This window comes from Carcharodon carcharias, chromosome 6 (genome assembly GCF_017639515.1).
Source record: "Carcharodon carcharias isolate sCarCar2 chromosome 6, sCarCar2.pri, whole genome shotgun sequence".
Classification (NCBI taxonomy): Eukaryota; Metazoa; Chordata; class Chondrichthyes; order Lamniformes; family Lamnidae; genus Carcharodon; species Carcharodon carcharias.
In genome coordinates, this window is record NC_054472.1 from 163,270,779 (window position 1) to 163,287,090 (window position 16,312).

Genomic DNA, 16,312 nt, shown 5'->3' on the forward strand with positions numbered 1-16,312 from the left:
CCCCGCGCCTCTGCTCCCCTGGAAGCTGAATGTGGACTCCTGGCCTCCTCCCTTTTCTGGCCTTCCCTTCCTCCTCCAGGTGCCTCCAGTGGAGAGAACAATTCCCATTCCCAGGCTGAGGGAAGGCTTACTGAAAGCTGCAGGTCCCAGAAATAATAAAAAACAAAAACAATTACCTGGAAAAACTCAGCAGGTCTGGCAGCATCGGCGGAGAAGAAAAGAGTTGACGTTTAATTCTTTTCTTCAACTCTTTTCTTCTCCGCCGATGCTGCCAGACCTGCTGAGTTTTTCCAGGTAATTGTTTTTGTTTTGGATTTCCAGCATCCGCAGTTTTTTTGTTTTTATTTTGGTCCCAGAAATAATCTCTACTATAGAGTCCTGACCAAGGCTTTTACTCCTGTCCTAGCAGCTGGTATGAGTTTTTAAGTCTTCCTGCTCACTCAGGCAAGTATAAGTTACTTTCACACTTAAATACCTCAGACATCACATTCCCGACCCTACTTAGCCCTCTTGTCCTGCCTGTGGATGAGGTTTATACAAACATCCCTACCCGCTTGCCCATTATGCCTGTGTGACGACCTGAAGATCTGCGAAAAATCGAGATCAATTGCTGCCTTCCCGTTAATTGATGGCGGGCATGCATCTGAATTTAGAGCGCGCCCACCTTCCCAAATATTGCGATGGCGCGCAGTGATGTCGGAACGCTCAACCGACGTCACCGCGTGTCATTTTATGCGCGGGCGTGCAGGACCTGCCCCTGCACGCCAACGGGAAAATTCTGGCCCTGGTCTCTGCTGAATTAACTAATCTCAACTAGGGCAGTGGTGACTGTCAAAATTTATATCAGCCTCCACATGCTAAAAACCAGCCACGGACATTATCCCAATTGTTCAGATCCCTGTTAGTGTGCCTGACTAGTTGCTAGGTGAGTTGGGAATCAGACTTGCCTATAATGCTTCACATGACTGAACATCTTGGCAATACATACACTGTACAGACTAAAACATGAGGCGAAGCATTGAAAGCCAATGCTTAAGGAACGGTACACCAGCACGCATCACAGCCTTTGGGAGGGGAGAAAAGAAAATTCTAAAATAATTGCACGAACGCTTTATTAAAATGATACCAAGCATCAATATTTAATTCAATGAAATAGCCCAAATGTGTGCTATGAGCAGCAAAGTCTACTAAATGAAGCAGTACTTAAATTTTGAATTTGTGCTTAAAGGATCTGTGCACCTTCACTTGTATTTATGTTCAGCAACCTTGTATGCTCATTCCAGAGCAGTCAGGCAATAGGAGTTTACACTGCCTATTAGCTAATCAAGGCATGCACTGTTGGCCAACAAAAATGATGCTTTTGCTTTAAATTCAAACATTCCTTTCAAACACAACAGAGAGTGGTGATCCAATTATGAAGTAAAATTAAACGTTGTGGAAAATATATGGTGACTACGCATGATATCAGTGTGAACCTTATACTATGTCAATGGTTCGATGATGTCCGGATATGACAATCATTAATAATTTAACACTTCAAGGTTACGATGAGCAAGTATATTTAAGGTTATGTAACTTTGTATTCCAGAAGTAAAAGACAGTATTGCTTGTTTCTAGTCAAGGAAATATGGTGAATATCTTTCAAGGATAATAAAATGCTAGATGATGTATTTATAATCATACCCTGCCCGTTCCTTCAGTTTCTTATCTGTTATTCCATCTTTGGATACAAGTTTGTTAAATACCAGAATGCCAATAACCATGTTCACCTGTTGAAATAAAAATGTATAAACATAAAATATCTTTTTACGGTGAACAACCAGAGCTCTAAAATGTAACTTTTTCTTTCATTACTTTACTACTGAGACTGCAATCAATGGTTACTGAAATGAGATTGGAAACTTGATACCAAAACAACAACGGCGGCAGGTCCCACAAAAGCGTACAGCAGACCTCCTTCCAAGGAAAGCCAGCAACTGCAAGGAAACAGTACAAAGGTAGAGAGAGGGTTAGATGCGGGGTCTGCTGAGCTCTGGAGAATGCAAAATTATCATGCAGCTGCTTTATGACTAGATAGCCTAGTCTTTGAGGAAGATGTCCAGAAATTTTTGACATGGAAAATAGACATCTGCTTTTTTAAATAGGATTACATTTTTAAAATCTACACTTATTTCAGTATCTCATGATAAGGAATCATTCATCGTGAAGTTTTCCAAGTGACTTACATCAAAATCAAGGCAAATTTCCATATTTTGAGACAAATTCCCTGCTTCTGGCTATCATCCTCTGTCCAATTTTTAACTGAGCAAATGATGATAACTATTTTTTAGGTTGCAATATAAGACTGACACCTTCTGCAGATGTAAGTCAAAGTTAGTCAACTGCACTGTACAGAATAAATATAAATGTCAGCCAACTTTGAAAACTAGCAAAAGCCAACCAACAGTTTCAAATAAGGTTAACACAGCTCCCAAAACCTGACAACTCAAAAACAAAGATAAAAACAAAAAACTGGAAATCCAAAACAAAAACAGAATTACCTGGAAAAACTCAGCAGGCAGGTCTGGCAGCATCGGTGGAGAAGAGTTGACGTTTCGAGTCCTCATGACCCTTCCACAGAACTGTTCTGTGGAAGGGTCATGAGGACTCGAAACGTCAACTCTTCTTCTCCACTGATGCTGCCAGACTTGCCTGCTGAGTGTTTCCAGGTAATTCTGTTATTGTTTTTAACTCAAAAACAAAGACTGGCTATAATCTCTGTAACACCTGAAAACAAGTAGTTAGATGGGCATCTAACTTAAGTTATAGGTACACTTAATATTCCATCACTTGTACCAAAGGCAAAAAATCATAAACAAACGAAAGCCTGAAGGGTAATTACAAAGTAATAACTTAGAAAAAAATCTAATTTTAAAGGGATAAGAAAGGAATTATGAAAAAATAAACTAGAAAACCTTACTGACAGAGAAATAGAACTGCAATGAGAAACAGTTAAAATGATGATGAGTCCAGGAGAAAAGAACAAATTAACCTTAATGATACAAGATGGACGAATAAAGAAAAAAGGCACACGCTAAGTACATAGACAACAAAGGAGAGAATGGCAAAAGGGAATACAAAAAACATTTGGAAACAAGTCAAACAACAATTAGGAAAAAAATGAGAAACTATTAAATTAAATTATCGAGGAATATAAATATAGTAAGTAATTCTGCAGACACATAATTAACAAAAGAAAAATCAGAAAGTAGATAGGTTCACTAAGGCACACATCAGAAAACTCTCAGTTAATGGCAGAAGTATTATATAATTACTTTGCCTCACTATTTCTCATGGTGGACTTGACATCAGAAGAAGAGATCAAAAAAAAATAAAGGTATTTAAGATAAAAAGGGGGGACATGATTGATCAGTTAGTCAAACTTAAGGCTGCATCTTCTAGTTGGCGAGCAGGGGACGGGGTCCGCTTGCCGACGCATAAACCAACGCGGGGTGATGTCGGGTTGTGTCCCGACGTCACCTCGCATCATTTAGATTTTCAGTTTGGCGGGCGCACAGCCAAAATGTCAAAGACCTATTAATGCCATCAAAAAAAGGAATTTAACTGATTAATGGACCTGACCATCCAACCTTAATGTTGGCGGGCAGGCAAAGAGCCCAGGCGGCCTTCAGAAAAAATATTAAACCTCATCCACGGGCGGTATGAGGTTTCATGAGGGTATTAAAATTTGTATGAAATGTCTAAATAAAAGAAATTGACATGTCCCAGCTCACATGACAGTATCATGTGAGGGGACAGGTCAGGAATATTTTTTTCTGCCTTGGATGAAATTTTGAACCTCAGGGAGATCTGTGCACTCTGTCGCACGCATGCACGAAAGAGCGCACTCCCGGCTGAGGGAAACACCTCCCCCCCGCCCGCCCAGGGAATGCATAGCACTTCCGAGCGGACATCACGCTGGGCAGGCCTTAATTGGCTCACCCACGTAAAATGGCGCCACGCCCCCAAGTAGGGGCGCCGATCGGGAACACGCCCGTTCCCGCACAACACCCCCAACGGGGGGGAAAATGCTGCCCTTAGAGTGGATGAAACCCTTGGTCCAAATAAATTGTATCCATATGTGTTTAAGTGAAGGAAGTGATAGCAGGCACGCTGTTACATACATGTAAAAAAAATCATTACAAGAAGGAATAGTGTCAGAGTTTAGCACGCAGCTGATATGATTACTATCCAGAAATTGGGAGATAGGACAAGTCTAGGGAACTAAGGACCAATTAACTTAATATGGGCTGATAGGAAATATAATGGAAGCATTAGCTCAAAAATGTTATAGAACATGGTACTCTGCTTCCCCACAATCCTCTTGCAGTCCCACATTTCTCCTTTCCCCACCCTGCGTATATGATCCTTTCTCTCCTCTCATTTCTCCATTCATGCTGAAATGTTCTTCTCTCATACTTTCCCTTTAACATTCACAGTTAATACTGGCATGTCTCCGTCATTGCTCTCAGTGAATCAATATACTTACCAATGCCCTCTCCAATGCTCACTCTTTTGCCTGTATCACAAGGCGCTGTTTCCAATTTTGTCCATCTTCTGTTTCCTTCATCCTTCGTCTGCATCAATTTTCCTTTTTCATTTACTGCTCTTCCTTCTCTTGCCTTTCCACTTGCCCCTCTCTCCAGTCCACCATACTTTTCCCCTACCCTACTCTGTGCACTTCACCATTCTGTTCTGTGCACTTCACCATTCTGTTCTGTCCATGATTCCTGCTCCCTTTACCTTTGTCCTTCTCTTACTCCAATTCTCTCATCCTCTTGCCTTTTATTTTCTTTTACTAATGCTGAAGTCCATTCCTGTCCAAGTTCTGTCTCCTGAGACTTTTCCTACTCAAAGCATGCAGTGACTGGAGTAACTTGAGCTAGTTAAGGACTCAGTAAGAAACACAGAGAGGAGTACAACTCAGTCCACTCCTCAAATGAAAACATAAGGACTGGTTCATTTGCTCCATACTGCTAGAGCCTTCTTCAAGCACAAAGTGGGCAGATTTCTGAAAGGACGGAATTTTCCACTGCACACCATTGGCTAATGCTGTAATGACGGTTGACCAAAAATGGAAAGCACCAAGCTTCACTTTTGAGATGAAGAGTGGTCACATGGGCAAGATAATGGAGGATTACCAAAATTCAACCAAGTGTTAGCAGGAATGAAAATTGATAAAATTGAAAATACTGGAACAGGTTACAATCTGGGGAAGCCACAATGGCTAATGTAACAATTCTAGTAAATTAACATAACACATTTGTAGGCTTTGCACTTGACAAAGTTAAGTCAAAGTGTGCCCTTTTTTCTCCAGTAATTGTATCTGTTTACTGCAATACTCATTAGCAGTTTGAATTTTTTAACAAAGATTAATGGAGAGCACTTTTCATTAATAATGTTTGCTTATTAATTAAGTATAGGTTTGCAAAGCAGCTCTAAGGTCAAATATGATAAAGAAACTCATTACTCAACATCAGGAGTATGTCCGTGAGAAGAATGATGCATTAAGCCCTGTTTGTTGATGAAGCTCAGAGCTCAGCATGCAGAGCAACCTTTAATAAATAAATTACAACGAATTGAGAACATAGTCCACCCTGTAGTGGAATGTAAAAAATAGGGAAGTCAACTGTGATGGAAATTTGAATTCATTACTATTTTTTCCCCCACTGGAGTCTTTTCAACCAACACCGATCTGTCAAATGAAGGTGCTAATTGATATTTAACCTATGTGCATGGAAGCCACTAAAGTAAACTATGCAATTCAATATTGTATGATTCATTTTAGTAAACAGCTACAATGCTACACTTAAAATGAAGATTGCTGAGATAACCTTGCATGCTGTGTAACTGTCCAGAATGCCATTACTGAAATATTTTTCCCTCTCTCATTTGCAGCTCTGAAGCATTTATCCCCATTTTGCACAACATTAGCACTGTTATATGACAAAATTGGAGTGGGAAGTGGGGCTCGCAAAGCTGAATTGGCTAAGATGCTCATTCCCATCGTTATACATCCTTCCAGCACTCACTGTCAATGACTGCACGTAGAGAATAGTAATTTTGGTAATGTATCCTGAAGCTCGTACCCATAGAAACAAGAGTCACTACTTTGACGAGAAGACAGAATAAAAATCTTGATTACCAGATGGTTATGAAAAACACCAATAGCCATGTCCCTCTCAAAAAGATGCAAAACAGAAACAGAAAAATTATGCCAAAATTGTTTTCTCAAAGGTTCCGTCATGTGGACTTGTTGAGTGCAAGAGTATGTAGCAAACAGATTAAACCTGTGGTTCTTAAACTTCAAGAATCAGATAGAGTGCACTGACAGAAAGTCAAGATGAGTTGATACGGAGATTGAAATCACAAAATGAGGTGTCAGAGAACAGAAGCTAAGGAAAAAAGGAAGAATGTTTCAGGGGAAACGTGGGTTGGGGGCTGGGGCATGGTGGAGAACAATAATTTAAAAGATTTGGGAGAGGTGGAATAAAGTGAGATTTTTTTTCTTTATTCGTTCATGGGGTGTGGATGTCGCTGGCTAGGCCAGCATTTATTGCCCATCCCTAATTGCTCTTGAGAAGGTAGTGGTGAGCTGCCTTCTTGAATCACTGCAGTCCATGCTATATAGGTATACCCACAGTGCCGTTAGGGAGGGAGTTCCAGGATTGTGACCCAGAGACAGTAAAGGAATGGCGATATATTTCCAAGTCGGAATGGTGAGTGGTTTGGAGGGCAATTTCTAGGTGGTAGTATTCCTATGTGTCTACTGCCCTTGTCCTTCTAGATGATAGTGGTCATGGGTTTGGAAGGTGCTGTCGAAGGAGCCTTGGTGAATTCCTACAGTGCATCTTGTAGATGGTACACACTGCTGCTTCTGTGCGTCGGTGGTGTAGGGAGTGAATGTTTGTGGATGGGGTGCCAAAGAAGCGGCTGCTTTGTCCTGGACAGTGTCAAGCTTCTTGAGTGTTGTGGGAGTTGCACTCATCCGGCCAAGTCGAGAGTATTCCATCACATTCCTGACTTGTGCCTTATAGATGGTGAACAGGTTTTGGTTAGTCAGGAGGTGAAATATGTGTCGCACGATTCCTGGCCTCTGACGTGCTCTTGGAGCCATAGTATTTATATGGCTAGTCCAGTTCAGTTTCTGGTCAATGGTAACCCCCATAATGTTGATAGTGGGATATTCAGCGATGCTAATGCCATTGAATGTCAAGGGGAGATGGTTAACTTCTCTCTTGTCGGAGGCAGTCACTGCCTGGCACTTGTGTGGTGTGAATGCTACTTGCCACTTGTCAGCCCAAGTCTGGATATTGTCCAGGTCTTGCTGCATTTGGACTTGGACTGCTTCAGTATCTGAGGAGTCGCGAATGATGCTGAACATTGTGCAATCATCAACAAACATCCCACTTCTGTCCTTATGATAGAAGTAAGGTCACTGAATAAGCAGCTGAAGATAGTTGGGCCGAGGACACTACCCTGAGGAACTCCTGCGGTGATATCCTGGAACTGAGATGATTGACCTCCAATAATGACAACCATCTTCCTTTGTGCTAGGCAAGACTCCAACCGGTGGACAGCTTTCCCCTGATTCCCAACGTCTCCAGTTTTGCTGGGGTCCTTGATGCCGCACTCAGTCAAATGCTGCCTTGATGTCAAGGGCAGTCATTCTCTCCTCCCCTCTGCAGTTCAGCTCTTTTGTCCATGTTTGAATCAAGATCAAGGCTGAGCTGAGTGGCCTTGGCAGAACCCAGAGTGTCAGTGAGCAGGTTATTGCTAAGCAAGTGCTGCTTCATAGCACTATTGATGACCCCTTCCATCACATTTTTGATGAAAGAGAGAAGACTGATGGGGCAGTAATTGACCGGGTTGGATTTGTTCTGCTTTTTGTGGATAGGACATACCTGGGCAACTATCCACATTGCCAGGTAGATGCCTGTAGGGTAGGTGCACAAATCTTCAGTAGCACTGCCAGAATATTATCAGAGCCGATAGCCTTTGCAGTGTTCAGTGCCTTCAGCCGTTTCATGATATCATGTGGGGTGAATTGTATTGGCTGAAGACTGGCATCTGTGATGCTGGGGACCTCCTGAGGAGGCTGAGATGGATCATCCATTCGGCACTTCTGACTGAATATTATTGTAAATGCTTCAGCCTTATGTTTGCACTGATGTGCTGGGCTACCCCCTCATTGTGGATGGGGATATTTGTGGAGCCTCCTCCTCCAGTGAGTTGTTTAATTTTCCACCATCATTCACAACTGAATGTGGCAGGACAGCAGAGCTTAGATCTGATCCGTTGGTTGTGGAATCACTTAGCTCTGTCTATCACTTCACAAAAACAGAATTAGCTGGAAAAACTCAGCAGGTCTGGCAGCATCGGCGGAGAAGAGCAAAGTTGACGTTTCAAGTCCTCATGACCCTTCAACAGAACTGTTGAAGGGTCATGAGGACTCGAAATGTCAACTTTGCTCTTCTCCGCCGATGCTGCCAGACCTGCTGAGTTTTTCCAGGTAGTTCTGTTTTTGTTTTGGATTTACAGCATCCGCAGTTTTTTGTTCTTATCTCTGTCTGTCTATCACTTGCTTTTGCTGTTTGGCACATAAGTAGTCCTGAATTGTAGCCTCACCAGGTTGACACCTCATTTTTAGGTGTGCCTTGTGCTGCTCCTGGCATGCCCTCCTGCACTCTTCATTGAACCAGGGATGATCCCCTGGCTTGGTGATAATGGTAGAGTGTGGGATATGCAAGGCCATGAGGTTACAGATTGTGGTTGAGTACAATTCTGCTGCTGCTGATGGCCCACAGCACCTCGTGGATGCTCAGTCTTGAGTTGCTAGCTCTCTTCAAAATCTAGCCCACTTAGCACAGTGGTGCCACGCAACATGATAGAGGGTATCCTCAATGTGAAGATAGAACTTCATCTCCACAAAGACTATGTGGTGGTCATTCCTACTGATACTGTCAGATGGACAGATGCATCTGTGGCTGGCAGGTTGGTTTTTCCCTCTTGTTGGTTCCCTTAGCACCTGACGCAGACCCAGCCTAGCAGCTATGTCCTTTCGGACTCGGCCAGTTTGGTCTGAAGTGTTGCTACTGAGTGATGGACAAAGGAGGCAAAGAGCTAGAGATTTGATTTCACGAAAAGAGCCACACTGCCATCATAGCGGTTTGGTCAGGACAAAGAATAGATGGAGGCGTGAGCTCAGCTAAGGGCATGGGACGATATTGTGCTGATTACATTAATGGTCCAGTAATCCAGAAGCTCGGACTAACACTCTGGAAATGTGCATTCAAGCTACACTATGGCAATTGGGGAATATAAATTTAATTAATTAAGCAAAGCTGGACTAAAAAGCCAGAATCAGTGATGGTAATCATGAAATCACTGGACTGTCATTAAAAAACCCATCTGGTTCACCAAAGCACTTTCGAGAAAGAAATCTGCTAATCTTACCTGGTCTGGTCTAAATGTGACCCCAGACCCACTACCTTCTGAAAGGGCTTAACAAGTCACTCATTTAAATTCAAGAAGGCTGCTGGGGTAGATGGCACCTGTACAGGCCGGTCTGGTTGCACCTGAATAGAGCTTGGACTGAGTTCCTTGTGAGGCGTTTTGCCAGTGCTGTTGGGAGGGCTTTAAGCTAACTTGGCAGGGGTGTGGGATCCAAGAGAAAATATCAGAGAGGAATACCAGGGTGCACAAAATACTGTGAGGGACAGATAGCACTGTATAGAGAATAGTAAGTTAATAGGTAAAGTCGGGGTAACGGAGAGAGTAACAAAATCTAAATCAGTGTTACTATGCATGTATGTGAATGCACAGAGTATAGTAAATAAGATTGGGGAGTTGCAGGCATAGATTGCAATGTGGAAATATGATGTTGTGGCGATAACAGAGACCTGGCTCAATGAAGGGCAGAACTAGGTGTTAAATATTCCTGGATACAAGGTGGTCAGAAAAGATAGGATTGGGGGTGGGGGCAGCAGTATTGGTTAGGGAAAGCATTGCAGTGCTGGAGAAAGAGGATGTCCCAGAGGGTTCAACGACAGAATCAATTTGGTTGAACTAAGGAACAAAAACAGTGCAATGACATTGTGCGGTGTAGTCTATAGACCGCCAACCAGTGAGAAGGACGTGGAAGAACAAATCTGCAGGGGAATGACAGAGAGATGCAAGTATTATAGAGTAGTTATAATCGCTGACTTTAATTATCCAAATGTGGACTGGGACAGTGGTAAAGGGCGGAGAGGGGCAAAAGTTCCTAGATTGAATTCAGGAGAATTTTCTATGTGTCCAACAAGAAATGATGTACTGTTGGACCTGGTTCTTGGAAATGAGGTGGGCCAAATAGATCAGGTGTCAGTGGAGGAACATTTAGGAGACAGTGATCATTGTAATGTATGTTTTAGGATGATGTTAGAAAAGGACGATAGACAATCCAGAGTAAAAAAAATTAACTTGACGAGAACCAACTTCAATGGAGCAGGAACGGAGCTGGGCCAGATGGACTGGAATGAAAGATTGGCAGGAAAAACCGTAGCTGAACAATGGGCCACCTTCAAAAAAGAATTAGTTCGGGCACAGTCAAAGTATATTCCATCGAAAGGGACAGGTAGGGCAAACAAATCCAGAGCTCCCTGGATGAAAAAAAAGATTGAAATTAAGATAAAGAAGAAAGAGTGTGCTTATGACAGGTGTCAGGTAGAAAATACAATTGAGAACCAAGAGGAGGACAAAAGGTTCAGAGGGGAGGTGAAACAACACACTAGAGAAACAAAGAGGGATTATGAGAAAAGACTGGCAGCCAAAATAAAGGGGAATCCCAAAGTCTTCTGCAGGCATATAAATAGTAAAAGGATGGTAAAGAAAGGATTACGGCCAATTAGGGACCTGAAAGGGAATGTACACATGGACAAAGGGGCCATGGCTGAGGTATTAAATGAATACTTTGTATCTGTCTTTACCAAGGAGGTAAATGCTACCCAGGCAATGGTGACAGACAAGGAAACTCCGTCACAAGAATGGTTCAAAATTGATAAGGACGAAGTGTTGAATAGACTGTCAGTACTTAAAGTTGACAAGGCACCAGGCACCAGGATCAGATGAGATGCATCCAAGGATATTGAAGGCGGTGAAAATGGAAATTGCAGGGGCACTGGCCATAATCCTTCAGTCTTCCCTAGACTCAGGGGAGGTGCCAGAGGATTGGAAAATTGCAAACATTACACCCTTGTTTGAAAAAGGTTGTAAGGATAAGCCCAGCAATTACAGACCAGTCAGTTTAACTTCGGTGGAGGGCAAGATTCTAGAAACAATTATTCGGGATAGAATTAGTAGTCACATGGAAAAATATGGGTTGATAAGGAAGAGTCAGCGTGGATTTCTAAAGGGGAAATCATGTTTAACCAACTTGCTGGAGTTTTTTGAAGAGGTAACAGAAAAGGTCGATGAGGGTAATGCTGTTGATGTGGTATACATGGACTTTGAAAAGGATATCTTTGATACAGTGCCACACAACAGACTTGAGAGAAAAGTTATTGCTCATGGAATAAAAAGGACAGTAGCAATTTAGATACAAAATTGTCTGAAAAATAGGAAGCAGAGGATTTCAATGGATATTTTTCAGGCTGGAGGAAGGTTTGTAGTGGAGTTCCCCAGGGGTCGATATTGGGGTCCTTGCGTTTCCTGATATATATCTAGATCTTGGTTTGCAGGGGACAACTTCAATGTTTATGGATGATATGAAGCTTGGGAGTATTGTAAACTGTGAGGAGGTCAATGTAGAACTTCAAAAGGACATAGACAAGTTGATGGAGTGGGCAGATAGATGGCAGATGAAATTCAATGCGGAGAAGTGTGAGGTGATGCATTTTGGTAGGAAGGACATGGACAGACAATATAAGAGGTAAAATTTTGAAAGGGGTGCAGAAGTAGAAAGACTTGAGTGTATAAGCACATAGATCATTGAAGGTGGCAGGACAGGCGGAGAGTGCAGTTAATAAAACATATAGTATCCTGGACTTTATCAATAGGGCATAGAGTACAAGAGCAAGGAGGTTATGCTGAATTTATATAAGTCACTTGTTAGACATCAGCTGGAGTATTGTGTACAGTTCTGGGTGCCACATTATAGGAAGGATGTGAACACATTGGAGAGAGTACAGAAGAGACTTACAAGAATGGTTCCAGAGATGAGAAACTTTGGCTATGTGGATAGATTGGAGAGGTTGGGACTGTTTTCCTTGGAGAGAAAAAGGCTAAGTAAAAGGAGATTAGATAGAGATGTTCAAAATCATGAGGGGACTGGACAGAGTCAATAGGGAGAAGCTGTTCCTGCTCGTAAAAGGATCAAAACAAGAGGGCATAGATTCAAAGTGATTTGCAAAAGAAGCAACTGTGACATGAGAAAAAACATTTTCACTCAACGTATGGTTCAGGTCTGGAATGCACTGCCTGGAAGTTTGGTGGAGGCAGGTTCAATTGAGGCATTCAAGAGGGCATTAGATGATTATTTGAATAGAAACAATGTCCATGGGTACAGGGAAAAGGCAGGTCAACGGCAGTAGGTCATAATGCTCATTTGGAGAGCCGGTGAAGACACGATGGGCTGAATGGCCTCCTTCTGTGCTATTAAAATTCTGTGATTCTGCTCACCATTTCCTTCACAAAGACAAGCAGGTATAAAGCAATAAATGAGATCCTCATCAACAATGCCCACATCCCAGGAATGAGTTGAAAAAAAGGTTTCATCATTGCACAAAGACAACAGAAGGTTATCATGCAGGTACAGCAAGCAATTAGGCAGGCAACTGGCACGTTGGTCTTTACTGCAAGAAGATTCGCATATAAGAAGGAATTCTTGTTACAATTCAACGGGAATTTGGTGAGACCATATCTTGAGTACTATTTACAGTTTTGGTCTCCATATTTAACAAAGAATATACTTGCATTGGAGGCAGTGCAGCAAAGATTCCCTATATTGGGATGAGAGGGCTGGCCTAAGATGAAAGGCTGAGTACTTTGGGCCCATAGTCTCTGGAGTTTAGAAGGACAAGAGGAGATCTCATTGAAACATACAAGATTCTTAAGGGGCTTGAAAGGGTAGAAACTGAGAGGTTGTTTCCCCTGGGTGGAGAATCTAGAATATGGGGGTACAGTCTCAGGATAAGCTGACAATCATTTAGGACTGAAATGAGGAGAGATTTCTTCGGTCACAGGGCGGCGAATCTTTGGAAGTCTCTCCCCCGGAGGATTGTGGCTGCTCCATTGTTGTTTAAGGCTGTGATAAACAGATTTTTGGTCTCTCGGGGAATCAAGGGATATGGGGAGCAGGTAAGTGGCGGTAAAACCCAAGATCAGCCATGATCGTGCTGAATGATGGAGCAGGCTCGATGGGCCATGTGGTCCACTCCTCGCCGATATCTTATGTTCTTATCTGTGAACCAAGTGAGAGTCATGGCCATGATGTCAATGCAAGCATCCCCAATAAGGTCATGGATGGCAAGGATCTTGTTCACAAGTGGACAATAAGGAATGAGAACTGCTGGGCAGAAGACAACACAATGGTAGCAAGGTCAATCTTAAAGGCAGCTTGGATACCATACTGAAACATTCTGCTTCATTTTAACCACCTGGATAGATGTAGCACCCATCCCGAAGTTAGAGAAGCTCTTGAGGTAAACCATTGATTTCCAGTGTATAACATTTCTGATCTAATATAAAGTGTTTCTCCTTTATCCACTCTTTCCAATGCTCAATCAATCAGCTGTTAACTTCCCCTAAAAGTCAGGGCCATACTTTAGAAGTTTCATCACTTCTGTCAGAAAGCTAATTTTTGTTCTGCACTTTATGTGGTTTTCTCTTAGACTCAGTGATGAATAAATTATTAAACTTGTCTATGTACAAAGGTTGACAAATCGTCTTTTTTTTTTATCCTCAAAGACCTGTTCCCAAAATGGCATTTCTTGGCCAGCGTGATCTGCATTTTTCTTCAGGTGTCTTCATAAACATTTGTAGACCACAATTAGCATTGATCATTTTGATGTGAACTAAATGTGATTCTGTCGCATAAACATAGTTTACGAGAGCTCCAGCTGAGTTTCCAAAAGCTATACCCAGCAAATAAAAGGGACATAAATCCAACCCAGTAACAGTAGCCGCAATAAGTACCATAAAGTCCAAGGCTCGTAGCTCAGCTCATGGAGAACACTTCTCATATTCTAGAAATACTCAAGGACAGAAGGTACAATTATAGGGCTTTTATTGTTGCACTAAGACTAGTGGAAATGCAGTTGGTTGTTTTGAAAATATCTTATGCTCTTTGGGATAGTGTGCATTTTTTTCAGAGTTTTACAAATAAAGCTTTTTTAAAAATGTTATTCGTTCATGGGATGTGGGTGTTGCTGGCATTATTACCCATCCTTAATGGCCCTTGAGAAGGTGGTAGTGAGCTGCCATTTTGAACTGCAATCCATGTGGTGTAGGTACACCCACAGTGCTGTTAGGAAGGGAGTTCCAACGATTTTGAAGGAACAACAATATCATTCCAAGCCAGAATGGTGTGTGGCTTGGAGTGGAACTTGAAAGTGGTGGTGATCCCATGCATCTGCTGCCCATGTCCTTCTCGGTGGTAGGGGTTGTGGGTTTGGAAGGTGCTGCCAAAGGATAATTGGTGAATTCCTGCAGTGCATCTTGTAGATAGCACATACTGCTGCCACTGTTCATCGGTGGTGAAGGGAGTGTACGATTAATGTGGTGGATGGGGTGTATATAAAGCCAACTGCTCTATCCTGGATGATGCCAAGATTCTTGAGTGTTGTTGGAGCTGTGCTCATCCAGACAAGTGGAGAGTATTCCATCACACTCTTGACTTGTGCCTTGCAGATGGTGGACAGGTTTTGAGGAGTCAGCAACTCACTGCAGAATTCCCAACCTCTGTGACCAGCTCTTGAGGCCACAGTATTTATATGGCTGGTCCAGTTCAGTTTCTGGTCAATGGTAACCCTCAGGATGTCGATAGTGTACATTTAAACTCATCAGTCTGAAACAGGTCAAAGGTTGAAATACCAATAATTTTAATTGGGGGAATTTATTTAAAACCACTTCAGCAAAGATATCAAAGGATTCCAATGTTGCCCTGTATTAGCTGACTTTATCCAACATGAAATGTAAGATCAGCTAATACAGGGCAACACCAGAACTATTTGAGATCCACAGAGGGGTCAAACAGGGTTTGGTTCTGGCACTGACACTCTGGCATATTCTTGTCTTTATTGCTGTCACCTGCCTTCAAGCTATCTATCAAGGGTGTCTATTTACAATATAGGACTGACGGAAAGCTGTCCAGCCTTGCTTGCCTACGTTCCAAGACAAAGATGTACCAAGTCCTCACCAGGGAGCTGCTCCACTCTGACGATGCTGCACTAACATTCCATACTGAGGAACACACGCAGCAGCAAATGGACGGACTCTCGCTGGCCGCAAAGAATTTGGTTTGACCATCACCATCGGGAAGACAAATGTCATGGTCCACCATCTATCAACATTGACAATGCGACGCTAAAGGTTTTTGACAGCTTCACAGATCTAGGTTGCAAAATCACCAACAATCTGACACAAAGCTGAAATCAACACGTATCACAAAAACTGCAGCTGTTGTGTCCAAGCTGAGTAAGAAAATGTGGAACAACAGCAACCTGACTGAGAATACCATATTGAGAGTCTAACAAGCCAGCATCCTCAGTACATCCCTCTACAGTGCTGAGACCTGGACAATATATACTAAGCAGGAGATAGGCTGAACAGTTTCCACTTTTGCTGTCTTACAAATATCCTCAGCATTTCTTGGCATGACAAGGTCACCAGTTCAGAGGGCCTGGAGCATTCTAATTCCATCAGTATATACTCATTGGTGACCGTACATCCAAAGACCTTCTGTACGGTACCTGGCTACTGGGTCGTGATCTCCTGGGCCTCCATATCTCCACTACAATGACACCTGCATGTGAGATATGCAGATGGCGGATATTGACACTGACAACAGTGAGACAGTCACTGGCAGTTGTGACCTCATGAGGCTAACTGTTTGGAAATGCGCTGAAAGAGATGAGCAGAATCAAAAACCTCAGTTGGGCAAGGAGAATACAGAGAATACAGACGTTAGCAAATCCTGCACCTTCTTAGCCCACTGTCTTCCTCTGCAACAAATGCAGCAAACAACACCAAGCCAGAGTGGGGATCCTGAGCTACACCAGGCAACGCTTAACATATA

General features: G+C 42.6%; 1 protein-coding gene across 3 annotated transcripts in view; it reads right to left on the minus strand.

Annotated features, from left to right (window-relative positions):
* LOC121279382 (adhesion G protein-coupled receptor B1-like) overlaps positions 1 to 16,312 on the minus strand; it is a 188,917-nt gene that overhangs the window by 106,362 nt on the left and 66,243 nt on the right. For all 3 annotated transcript variants that reach the window (XM_041190586.1, XM_041190585.1, XM_041190583.1), the window contains exons 6-7: positions 1,910 to 1,976; positions 1,684 to 1,769 (exon numbers count right to left, since the gene is read on the minus strand). In XM_041190586.1, the coding sequence (XP_041046520.1) occupies positions 1,684 to 1,769; positions 1,910 to 1,976 (153 nt within the window). The remainder of the gene's footprint in view (positions 1 to 1,683; positions 1,770 to 1,909; positions 1,977 to 16,312) is intronic.